At 43.5% G+C, this 13400-nt stretch overlaps 1 protein-coding gene across 1 annotated transcript in view; it reads right to left on the reverse strand.

Moving 5' to 3' along the window:
• The window catches only part of LOC126194779 (uncharacterized), a 1062808-nt gene that overhangs the window by 45844 nt on the left and 1003564 nt on the right, over window positions 1-13400 (reverse strand). Inside the window, exon 8 of the mRNA XM_049933080.1 lies at window positions 11163-11792. Coding sequence (XP_049789037.1) covers window positions 11163-11792 — 630 coding nt within the window. The remainder of the gene's footprint in view (window positions 1-11162; window positions 11793-13400) is intronic.

Here is a 13400-nt window from a genome sequence, read left to right on the forward strand (position 1 = left end):
GTTCGTCGGTCGACAACGCAGCGAGCGTCTGATCTTTCTTTTCACTATAACCATTCTGGCAGAAGGTGACTTCGAGATGGGCTAATACACACTAATTCAGCAGACAAACTTACAGAGCCTGAGATGACGTGAACCCTGTGCAGCAATATAGGAAGTACCCCCGCATGCTGATACGGATGTTGAAAACTGCCAGTCTGAAAATACAAATTGGTGGGAGCTGGCTTCCTATAAATGGCATCTTCCAGTGGACCAACAACCTCCCTCCTAACCAAGTTCCACTTCCATAGTGAAGCGAATATTTGTGTGGACTGAATTCAGGTGTTCTAAGAAGCTGTTCAAATTCGCACTTCCATGATGCCAAATAATAAAATAATCGTCTATGTATCTAAAGAGGCATGCAGGGTTCAGAACCGCTGACCCCACTTCCATAAAAATTTGCCAGTAACAGGTGACAAAGGTCTCCTCATCGCGGCTCCATCTGGCTGCACGAAGGTTTACCAACAATCGTTCTTCACGCACACCATTTGTCATTGGAACATGAAAGAGGAAAGTGGTAGTAGTGATTCTAAAAGTACTCTCCACCATACATAATAATGTGGCATACGGAATAGACGAAGACATGACGGCATCCAGCGGGGAGGGGGAGGGCCATTGTCCCCTTCCCCTCTCTACCCTGGAGGGCGATTGTCCCCTTCCCCTCTCTACCCTAGAAAAATTTATGTTCACAAACCGAATTCGAATCCTGCCTCGCCAAATCTACATCTACATGAATGCTCTGCAGTTCACAATTCAGTGTGTGGCAGAAGGTTCTCCGAATCACCTTTATATTCTTTCTCTATCGTTCTACTCTCTAACAGCGCGTGAGAAAAATGAACTGTTAAATCTCTGATTTCTGTTATTTTATTACGATGATCATTTCTACACACGTAGGTTAGTGTCAATAAAACATTTTCGCATGAGAGGAGAAAGCTGGTAATGGAAATCTCGCCGCAACGAAAAAAGAATTTGTTTTACTGACTGCTACTCCAACTCGCTTATCATGCCCGTGACACACTTCCCTTATTTCTTTTCACGCTTTCGTATCCTCCATCAACCCTGTCTGGTAAGGATATCACACCGCACAGTACTAATCCATCAGAAGAACAAACAAACGTAATGTAGGCAGTCTCTTTAGTGGACCTGTTGCATCTTCTAAGTATTATTTTTTAATTTTATTTTACATGTCTAGTTCCGTAGGGTCAAATTGAGAAGCAAATGTCCTAGGTCATAGAATGTATCAGTACATGAAATTACAACATAAAAGTAATAACAGATAAAATAAAATGTTTAGGAATCCAAAAAAACGAAGAAGCCATAATTTTAAGTAAACGCAATCAACAATATAACACAGTAATCAGCTTAATTTTTCAAGGAACTCATCGACAGAATAGAAACAGTGGCCCATGAGGAAACTCTTCAGTTTAGTTTTGAAACCACGTGGATTACTGCTTAGATTTTTGAATTGTTGTGGTAGTTTATTGAAAATGGATGCAGCAGTATACTGCACGCCTTTCTGCACAAGAGTCAAGGAAGTGCGCTCCAAATGCGGATTGGATTTTTCCCTGGTATTAACTGAATGAAAGCTGCTAATTCTTGGGAATAAGCTGATATTGTTAACAAGAAACGACAGTAAGGAACATATATATTGAGAAGCCAATGTCAGAATACCCAGACTAATGAACAGGGGTCCACAAGAGGTTCGCGAAGTTACTCCACTTATTGCTCTAACCGCTCGTTTCTGAGCCAAAAATATCCTTGGAGAGTAGGAAGAGTTACCCCAAAATATAATAACATTCGTCATAAGCGAATGAAAATGAGTAAAATAGACTACTTTTCGTGTCGAACTATCACTTACTTCAGATACTGTTCGAATAGTAAAAATGGCAGCATTAAATCTTTGAACAGGATCCTGAACGTGGACTTTCCACGGCCATTTGCTAGCTATCTGAACATCTAGAAATGTTCAGTTTCAATAATCATATGCCAATTCTGTGAAATTGAAACGTCGGGTTTTGTTGAATTGTGTGTTAGAAACTGTAAAACTGAGTCTTACTGTGATTTAGCGTTAGTTTATTTTCTACAAGCCATGAACTTATATCTTGAACTGTACTATTCAAAACAGTGCCAACGTTGCATACAACATCCCCAAGCTAGTGTCATCAGCAAACAGAAATATTTTATAATCACCTGTAATACTAGAGGGCCTATCATTTATATAAATAAGGAACAGGAGTGGCTCCAGAACTAATTCCTTGGGCTCCTCCTATTTAACCATGCCCCACTCAGACCGCACATTATAGCAATGCTCAGAAAGTGATTATTAAATACTGTACATATATTTGATTTATCAGTAACAGAAACATTTTTACTACGTATGACTTTATGTCGTCGACCTTGTGCTGCTCGTCAGACACTTTCTTCACGATTGACCATATGGTTTTAATTTTATTCTGTGAATTAGCTATTCTATTTGTGTACCATATACTTTTTGCCTTCATAATAACATTTTTAAACACCTTGTAATACTGTTTGTAACTGGCTACTGTAGTTCGATTTTGAGTACTTCTTACATTTTGATATACACTCCTGGAAATTGAAATAAGAACACCGTGAATTCATTGTCCCAGGAAGGGGAAACTTTATTGACACATTCCTGGGGTCAGATACATCACATGATCACACTGACAGAACCACAGGCACATAGACACAGGCAACAGAGCATGCACAATGTTGGCACTAGTACAGTGTATATCCACCTTTCGCAGCAATGCAGGCTGCTATTCTCCCAAGGACACGATCGTAGAGATGCTGGATGTAGTCCTGTGGAACGGCTTGCCATGCCATTTCCACCTGGCGCCTCAGTTGGACCAGCGTTCGTGCTGGATGTGCAGACCGCGTGAGACGACGCTTCATCCAGTCCCAAACATGCTCAATGGGGGACAGATCCGGAGATCTTGCTGGCCAGGGTAGTTGACTTACACCTTCTAGAGCACGTTGGGTGGCACGGGATACATGCGGACGTGCATTGTCCTGTTGGAACAGCAAGTTCCCTTGCCGGTCTAGGAATGGTAGAACGATGGGTTCGATGATGGTTTGGATGTACCGGGCACTATTCAGTGTCCCCTCGACGATCACCAGTGGTGTACGGACAGTGTAGGAGATCGCTCCCCACACCATGATGCCGGGTGTTGGCCCTGTGTGCCTCGGTCGTATGCAGTCCTGATTGTGGCGCTCACCTGCACGGCGCCAAACACGCATACGACCATCATTGGCACCAAGGCAGAAGCGACTCTCATCGCTGAAGACGACACGTCTCCATTCGTCCCTCCATTCACGCCTGTCGCGACACCACTGGAGGCGGGCTGCACGATGTTGGGGCGTGAGCGGAAGACGGCCTAACGGTGTGCGGGACCGTAGCCCAGCTTCATGGAGACGGTTGCGAATGGTCCTCGCCGATACCCCAGGAGCAACAGTGTCCCTAATTTGCTGGGAAGTGGCGGTGCGGTCCCCTACGGCACTGCGTAGAATCCTACGGTCTTGGCGTGCATCCGTGCGTCGCTGCGGTCCGGTCCCAGGTCGACGGGCACGTGCACCTTCCGCCGACCACTGGCGACAACATCGATGTACTGTGGAGACCTCACGCCCCACGTGTTGAGCAATTCGGCGGTACGTCCACCCGGCCTCCCGCATGCCCACTATACGCCCTCGCTCAAAGTCCGTCAACTGCACATACGGTTCACGTCCACGCTGTCGCGGCATGCTACCAGTGTTAAAGACTGCGATGGAGCTCCGTATGCCACGGCAAACTGGCTGACACTGACGGCGGCGGTGCACAAATGCTGCGCAGCTAGCGCCATTCGACGGCCAACACCGCGGTTCCTGGTGTGTCCGCTGTGCCGTGCGTGTGATCATTGCTTGTACAGCCCTCTCGCAGTGTTCGGAGCAAGTATGGTGGGTCTCTTATACACTGAAGCGCTAAAGAAACTGGTATAGGCATGCGTATTCAAATACAGGAATATGTAACCAGGCAAAATACGGCGCTGTGGTCGGCAACACCTATATAAGGCGACAAGTGTTTGTCGCAGTTGTTAGATCGGTTACTGCTGCTGCAATGGCAGCTTATCAAGATTTAAGTGACTTTGAACGTGGTGTTATAGTCGGCGCACGAGCGATGGGAGACAGCGTCTCCGAGGTAGCGATGAAGTGGGGATTTTTCAGTACGACCATTTCACGAGTGTACCGTGAATATCAGGAATCCGCTAAAACATCAAATCTAAGACATCGCTGCGGCTGGAGAAAGATCCTGCAAGAAAGGGACCAACGAAGACTGAAGAGAATTGTTCAACGTGACAGAAGTGCGACCCTTCCGCAAATTGCTGCAGATTTCAATGCTGGACCATCAACAAATGTTAGCGTGTGAACCATTCAACGAAATATCATCGATAAGGACTTTTCGCGCCGAAAGCCCATTCGTGGACCCTTGATGACTGCACGAGACAATGCTTTACGTCTCGCCAGGACCCGTCAACACCGACATTGGACTATTGATGACTGAAAACATGTTGCCTGGTGAGTCGAGTCTCGTTACAAATTGTATCGAGCGGATGGATGTGTATGGGTGTGGGGACAACCTCATGAATCCATGGACCCTGCGTGTCAGCAGGGGACTGTTCAAGCTGGTTGAGGCTCTGTAATGATGTGGGATGCGTGCAGTCGGAGTGTTATGGGACCCCTGATACGTCTAGATATAACTCTGACAGGTGACACGTACGTAAGTATCCTGTCTGATCACTTGCATCCATTCATGTCCATTGAGCATTCTGAGAGTTAACAAGCGTTTCGCTCTCATTTAAATACGTGGGAGAAAGAGGCAGCCTTCAGGAACTGTGAAACTGCCACAAAGAGCGCAGATTCGCCGCGAGATGGGGAAATTCATAGGCATCTATTGTGCTGAATGAGGCCTAGGCGCTGTAGTGCGCGAGTGAGAGAGACGAGAACCTACGTCATAGGGAAACCACTTAGAAGCTCTTTGTGGCCAGGGAGACGTAGCAGTGTTAAATATGGTGGACCTAATATCGGCCATAAAGGGAAACATTTATGAAAACTATTTAATTCTTTAGTAATTCAGGGAATGAAGACACAGTAATTTTAATCTACCATCCTTCATAAATTTTCGTGGTGATCCCAATAAAACTTGAATATAGATCATATCTATAAAAGTTTAGAAATTACAGTTAAAGTGAAATTAACAAGTTTTGTAACAAAGACCTGAACGCAAAAATCTGAAATCTTTAGTCGGCCTTAACGATCGACATTTCAAATAGAAGCGCTTCCTTAAAATGACAAATGTTGTAAATATCAACTTTGTAGCTTTATTTGTTTAAAAGATATAGAAATGTAAATTATCAGTATTTTCAATTAAGCATCAGATTATCATTTCCTCCTCACAAAACACATTTAATGATGACAGCGTGACACCTTATTGAATCATTCGGTAACAGAATATTTGTTGTAAAGTTTAGTGTATAATAGTTACTTTTGTTCTTTAAATATTTAGCAGAAAGCACATTGGTGCAACATTACTGGCCGTGCCATTCAAAGATAGAAGGAAATTGTATTGGTTTTATGTAAAAGAATGTAACGTTTATTATGTAATGGATATTATTGTTACTTTATTTATAACGTGAAAGTGGCCAAGCTTTAATTATTTAAATATGTTAAAATGTAAAATAATGTAGAATAAGCTGTAGCCAATCAGATGGACGGCTTCAGGAAAGGAATCTGCACTAGTCAGTCGAGCGAGGATATTCGGCGCACGGGAAACGCGGCCGGGACGGCCAAAGGGACGGTGCTGGTGCAGACGCTAAAGCGGACAGGACAGGACTGGTCTAGACACCAAAGGGTACAGTGCTGGTAGAGACGCGAAAGCGGACGGTCGGTCCTTATGTAGCTAGGGAGTGAAACGGTTTAGAAAATTTCGCGTTGTGTGGTATAGCAGGACTTAGTCTCTGAGCGGTGAGCAGCTGCGCGCCTGGTGTGAACTCGTTTAACTTTTCGGGTAGTTAACGAGGTGGAGTAATGGACTTTTAATTCGTGATGAGATTGTGAGTGATCGAACTGTGTCAAATGGATATGCACTCGAGTGTAACTTTAACTCGAAGTACGACCACTTTCGCTATTAGTTTGCTTTCTGAATAAACATTATTGTAACCAAATCGCAACTGTGTGGCCTGCATCATTTATGGTCCGTTAATTTAGTTCCCGATATTATTATTACTGTCATTATATGTTATATTAACTTTGTATTTTGCAAACTTCACATCATCCATACAATTTAACCAAAGGGTCACAAGTGTCTAATTTAGGGCGTGTAATGCGACACGTGCGGTTCAACCGCTAGACTTATTTGAGCCAAGACATTTCGACGAAGAGGAACCGCCTGTGGGCCCGAACATCTTTGGCACGTTAGCTCGCAATTCCGACGGCCTTGGGCAACTCCAGCAGGTCCGTGCGACATCCCATACGTCCAGAATTGCTACAGAGTGGCTCCAGGAACACACTTCTGAGTTTATCACTTCAGCTGGCCACCAAACTCCCCAGACATGAACATTATTGAGCATATCTAGGATGTCTTGCAACGTGCTGTTCAGGAGAGATCTCCACCCTTTCGTACTATTACGGATTTATGTATCAGTTCTGTATCTGTATCAGTTTCTTTGGCTCATCAGTATAGTTAGATGAAATATGCTAATTCCTTCACTACATGGATACCTGATCTCCTTTGAAGGTGATTCCTTTGTTAGAGATACTTATTTTAAGCAGGGATACCTATCAGTGGACTTCAATCTAAATAAAAAATAAAAAAAATAAAAAGGTGCAGCTCTAACACCAACTACTACAGGAATTTTTCCATGAGTAATCCCACCACCGCCCACTACACTCTCACCTATAAGCTTTGCCAGCCTCCCCTTACCATACTTACTGAGGTGCACGCCATGTTTAGTGAAACCCGATCTACTGGTAGACTCAACTGGCACCACTGCAATGTGAGCCATGCTCTCTGCCATCAGTACCGTCTCCAGCTGCAGCATAACAGCAACATTAAAACGAGGCCGATCATGACGCAGAAATATTTGCACGAAGTACACATTTGTGCTACCAGTTTGAGTAACTATCTTTTCTAGGTCACCAACTACATCTTACCCCAGCCCCTTTCACCCTGCTCATCCTGTCTAGTTCCTGATTGGCGTTTTGTAACTGCATCTGAAGGGCGCAGATCTTACGCTCCTGCTCCTTTATCAACTTATTTCCACTAGTATGACGCAGTCTTTGGTTTGTCTTCCCCACAACGTTAACTATGTGATCGTTTGAATTAAGTTCTTCATAATTGCAATTCCTAGGTATTAAGTTGAACTTATAGACCCCTACCTCTAGATTTGCGTGATTTACCGTGTAACAGAAATTTAACGGATTTTTTTTAGTACTCATGTGCATGATCGCACCATACGGATATCCTGTCTAAGTCATTTTGCAATTGATTTTGATCTTCCGATGACTGTACTACACGGTAAATGACAGCATCATCTTCGATTACTAAGAGGGCTGCTCGGATTATCTCCTAAATCGTTTATACAGATTAATAACAACAAAGGGACTGTAACACTTCCTTGGGGAACGCCAGATATTTTCTCTATGATTTCCCGTCAGTTACTACGGACTGCGACCTTTCTGACAGGAACTTACAAATTCAGGCGCACAACTGAAGCGATACTCTATACGTATGCAATTTGATTGTAAGTCGCTTACAAGGAACGGTATCAAAAGCCTTTTGGAAACCTAGAAATATGGAATCAATCTAAGATTCTCCGTCGATAGCACTCATTACTACGTGAGAATAAAGAGCTAGTTATGTTTCACAAGAACGATATTTTCTGATTCCGTGCTGCCTATTTCGCAATAAATCGTTTTGTTCGAGGTAATTCACAATGTTCGAACGCAATATATCTTCCAAAATCCTATTGCAAAACGACGTGAGTGGTATGGGTCTGTAATTCAGAAGATTAGCCCCATTTCCTTTCTTGAATATTGGTGTGACTTTTGCAAGTTTCCAGTCTTCAGGTACTGCTACGTATGGAGTTCTGCATCTACATATATACCTCGCTAGGCACCAAGCGGTGTGTAGCAGAAGGCACAATTCGCGCCAAAGCCATATGCCCCCCTCTGTTCCACTCGCGGATCGCGCGAGGGAAAAACGACTGTCTGAACGCCCTTAGCACGAGCTCTAATTTCCCTTACCATTGAATGGTGATCATTGCGCGATTTGAAAGTTGGTGGTAATGATATATGCTCTACATCCTCGGCGAAGATCGGATTTCGGTATTTAGTGAGCAGGCCCTTCCGTTTAGCGCGTCGTCTGTCTGCAAGTGTATCACACTTGAAACTTTCTATGAGATTTGTAACGCTCTCGCGATGGCTAAATGTACCAGTCACGAATCTTGCCGCTCTTCTTTGAACCTTTTCAATCTCTTCTGAGACGCGACTGGTAAGGGACCCATACAGACGAACAATACTCTAAGACTGGACGAACTAAAGTATTGTAAGCAATTTCCTTTGTTGAAGGACTGTATCGCTTCAGGATTCTACCAATAAACCGCAACCTAGATTTCGCCTTGCTCGTTACTTGTGTAATATGATCATTCCATTTGAGATCATTTCGAATAGTCACACCCAGATACTTGACGGATGTTACCGCTTCCAAAGACTGGGCATTTATTTTGTACTCGTACATTAATGGGGATTTTCGCGTTGTTATACGCAGTAGGTTACACTTACTAATATTGAGAGATAACTGCCAGTCATTACACCACGCATTTATTTTCTGCAAATCCTCATTGACTTGTTCACAACTTTTGTGTGATACTACTTTCCTTTAGACTTCAGCATCATCGGCAAACAGTCTAATGCCGCTGTCAATACCATCAACCAGATCGTTTATGTAAATCGTAAAAAGCAGTGGACCTATTACGCTGCCCTGGGGCACACCTGAAGTTACACTTGTTTCTGTTGATGTCACCCCATTCAGGACGACACACTGCTCTCCATTATTGTATTAACATACTCTGAAAGGAATCAAACTGGACTGAAGGCCTTGCCTTTATTAAATCAATTAAGCTGCTTCGCTACACGAAAGTTATCTACTTTTACTCGTCTACTTTGGTGAAAGAATTTCGGGAAACTGTGTTTAGTAACTCTAATTTAGTGATGCTGTCTTTAGTAGTGTCTTGCCAATGGTGTACGTCCAGGATTTTTTTGGATTTTCTACCAGATGTCGAGATATAGGCAGACATATCAGTTTTGTATCAGTTAGAAGAAATCCGGACGACGTAATGGATACTGAATAATAGCAAGAGTACGCGGAAACATTTGTCATGAAATTTCAAGTGTTGTTGTTGTTGTGGTCTTCAGTCCTGAGACTGGTTTGATGCAGCTCTCCATGCTACCCTATCCTGTGCAAGCTTCTTCATCTCCCAGTACCTACTGCAACCTACATCCTTCTGAATCTGCTTAGTGTATTCATTTCTTGATCTCCCTCTACGATTTTTACCCTCCACGCAGCCCTCCAGTACTAAATTGGTGATCCCTTGATGCCTCAGAACATGTCCTACCAACCGATCCCTTCTTCTAGTCAAGTTGTGCTACAAACTTCTCTTCTCCCCAATCCTATTCAGTACCTCCTCATTAGTTATGTGATCTACCCATCTAATCTTCAGCATTCTTCTGTAGCAACACATTTCGAAAGCTTCTATTCTCTTCTTGTCCAAACTATTTATCGTCCATGTTTCGCTTCCAAATATGGCTACACTCCATACAAATACTTTCAGAAATGACTTCCTGATACTTAAATCTATACTCGATGTTAACAAATTTCTCTTCTTCAGAAACGCTTTCCTTGCCATTGCCAGTCTACATTTTATATCCTCTCTACTTCGACGATCATCAGTTATTTTGCTCCCCAAATAGCAAAACTCCTTTGCTACTTTAAGAGTCTCATTTCCTAATATAATTCCCTCAGCATCACCCGAGTTAATTCGACTACATTCCATCATCCTCGTTTTGCTTTTGTTGATGTTCATCTTATACCCTCCTTTCAAGACACTGTCCATTCCGTTCAACTGCGCTTCCAAGTCCCTTGCTGTCTCTGACAGAATTACAATATCATCATCGAACCTCAAAGTTTTTATTTCTTCTCCATGGATTTTAATACCTACTCCGAATTTTCTATTGTTTCCTTCACTGCTTGCTCAATATACAGTATGAATAACATCGGGGAAAGGCTACAACCCAGTCTCACTCCCTTCCCAACAACTGCTTCCCTTTCATGTCTCTCGACTCTTATAACTGCCCTTTGGTTTCTGTAAAAATTGTAAATAGCCTTTCTCTCCCTGTGTTTTACCCCTGCCACCTTCAGAATTTGAAAGAGAGTATTCCAGTCAACACTGTCAAAAGCTTTCTCTAAGTCTACAAATGCTAGAAACGTAGGTTTGCCTTTCCTTAATCTAGCTTCTAAGATAAGTCGTAGGGTCAGTATTGCCTCACGTGTTCCAACGTTTCTACAGAATCCAAACTGATCTTCCCCGAGGTCGGTTTCTACTAGTTTTTCCATTCGTCTGTAAAGAATTCGCGTTCGTATTTTGCAGCCGTGACTTATTAAACTGATAGTTTGGTAATTTTCACATCTGTCAACACCTGCTTTCTTTGGGACTGGAATTATTATATTCATCTCAAGTGTAATTCTTCATAATGTGAGCTGCTTGCAACCAATCGTCTCTCCACCCCTCCCCTTGCCAATAGCTCAGATCGTGAGTAAAATTTTGTATGTAGATCTAGACTGGGGATTAAACATACTAAAAACAGCCATACGTCTATTGCTATTTCTCCTGAATGAAGGGAATTATGCAGAAGCCACGCAACGTGACAACAAACCTTCTAGGTTAACTCCGAGTAAACTATAAATGCCAACAGTTGTATGGACAAGGAAGAGTTTGTCTCGTTGTCACTGCGCTGAGTAACAAGAGAGGAAATCGCGGCGCGGTGTTGTGGAATGTAATGAGAGTGGTAGGTACCTGTCTTGTACTTGTGCATGTTGCGGAAGGCGCGCACGCGGCTCCAGCTGCCGGACAGCTCGCTGGCGCGGTCCGAGTCGTCGCCGCCGGCGCTCATGTAGGAGCGCACCTCCTCGTCCGCACTGTCCTCGCTGGCCACGCCACTGTAGTACAGTTCCTTGAGCGCCGCCAGCTGGCTGCGGGTGCTGCCCGCGCCCTGCGCCTGCGCCTGCGCCCTCGTTCTCGCCACTGCCTCCTCTTCTGTCTTTTCCCCTCCACCGTCCTTGGCGCGCGGGCTGGCTTCGCCCTTCTCGCCCGGGGTGCAACTGGGGTTTCGTATCGTTTTCATTATCAACGACGGAGACTGCAAGACTTCTGTCTGCTGCTTCCGGCGGGTCCTCTCCGGTTTCACGGGAGGCCTTTTCGCTTCCGCCGGTCTGCTCTCGTCTTCGGCTGTTCCGGGCGAGCCGAGATCGATCGTGATAGTCGTGGTCGTTTTCTTAAGCTCTTCTGCAGTCTTCCCGTCACTCTTCGAGGGGAAATTTTTTGGCAGTCGTTGCTGTTCTTGTTGCTGCTGCTGCTTTCCTTGCTGGTCTGCCTTACTGATGCGTACCACGAGCCCTCTGTTTCTGCTCCCTTGTTCCTTCTCATCTGCAATGGATCATTTCGATAAAAATCTGCTCCACTTTCCAACATTTGTTCATTCAAGCTACAGCATTTGCCAGCAATTATGTTCATTCTCAGCGCATTCCAAATTCACTTTATACGCCAGCGAGCTGGCTTATGTTATTCGCACACAACTATGCGGGAAGCGAGTCGAAACTAAGTGTTGTTATACAAGCGTAGGTAGGAGGAGGTGGCGAAACGCCTCATGCAGACTTGTTTTCTGTACATGTTGAGAGACAATCTCCATGCTTGTCACTTTTTTTCTCTCTTTGTCAGGTTTCGGAAAACAGGCATTAGGCTACGATACTGTTTACAAGTAGTCTCTTGAGGCGCAAGGAAAGAACAAAACTACGAAAAAAACAAAGCACGTGGAAGGGTAGAGATTGAGAAAGTGGAAACGTTCTTCCGAAGAATTTTTCTGAGTTAACATATTTCAAAATTCCATGTCCATACAGCAGTGGCACAAACAGAATGGTGCCACAGCAGAAAAGTGTTGAAGAATCAATACTGATTATAGGATTTCGATACTTACCTGCTTCTGTTTTTAAAGGTAAATGACAGTGTAGATAAGAAAAGAAATTGTGCGTTAGATAGAACTCCAAGAGTAAAGAAACCGTATTAGTAAAACGTAAGTTAAGAAAGCTTCTACTCTAAAAAACAATTACTTATGTAATGGATTAATTAACTACAGCTACTAGTAAGGTTCTGTGATTTTTAGGGCGGATTAGTTCGACATGTTTTCTGGAAATTCGAAAACCATATTCAAAATGCTTTCCCAAAACAGAGATGAAGCCTCGGGAATGGTACGTTTATCTATTACTCAGCCGTTTTTAAGTCGGAAATCAATATAAACGTTGTCCTTGCGGCCGATCGCTATCGTTAAAAATGTTATAGAAGTTCATCTTTATTCCCTGTTTCTAGAAAACCTCTTGGGAGTGGATTACTTACGTAGGTAATATTGCTATACCCTGTAAGAAAATATATAACTCTAACCGAAACTAGTCCTCAGATCAAGGTTTATGCGACGTAGTCTATCACCAATTTTATGAAGGTGTATTATCTGTCGACTCCACGACACGTGATTTTGGTCTGTGCTCTATTCCTGCCGTCCCAGGGTATCATTCTTTAGATTGTTTTACGTATGTCTTCTTATTTCGCACTGAGCTAAATCGAAACAAAGGACCGAAGAAGGGAAAAAATGTCCAACTGAGTCTGCGGCAAGCGAATTCTTGAACAGCGCGCTTCTACTCAGTCATCAAAGCAGGTCTGGTCTTGTCAAATATACAATATTTTGTGTTGATAATGCTATGACGATATCTGAATATTTTGTAATGAAGTTCTCTAGTAAGCTTTCTATAGTGCATAATATGTCGACTGTTCTTGATATGTCTTTAGCATGAGAAAATTTTCTTTTTAAAACTCGGAAAATTCAATGAAAATCTAGCTGAACCTCTTCAGCCCGAGTGCAGCAAAACGATTGCCCCCTTGTTTGTAGGCTAACAGCGCGGCTTCTATTCGACGAATCAGGCAATGAAAATGTCTTGTACTGCAAAAGTCGACGAGATAGGGGCAGCAGTTCGCTGTGGAAACAGT

Source organism: Schistocerca nitens, chromosome 1 (assembly GCF_023898315.1).
Source record: "Schistocerca nitens isolate TAMUIC-IGC-003100 chromosome 1, iqSchNite1.1, whole genome shotgun sequence".
Classification (NCBI taxonomy): Eukaryota; Metazoa; Arthropoda; class Insecta; order Orthoptera; family Acrididae; genus Schistocerca; species Schistocerca nitens.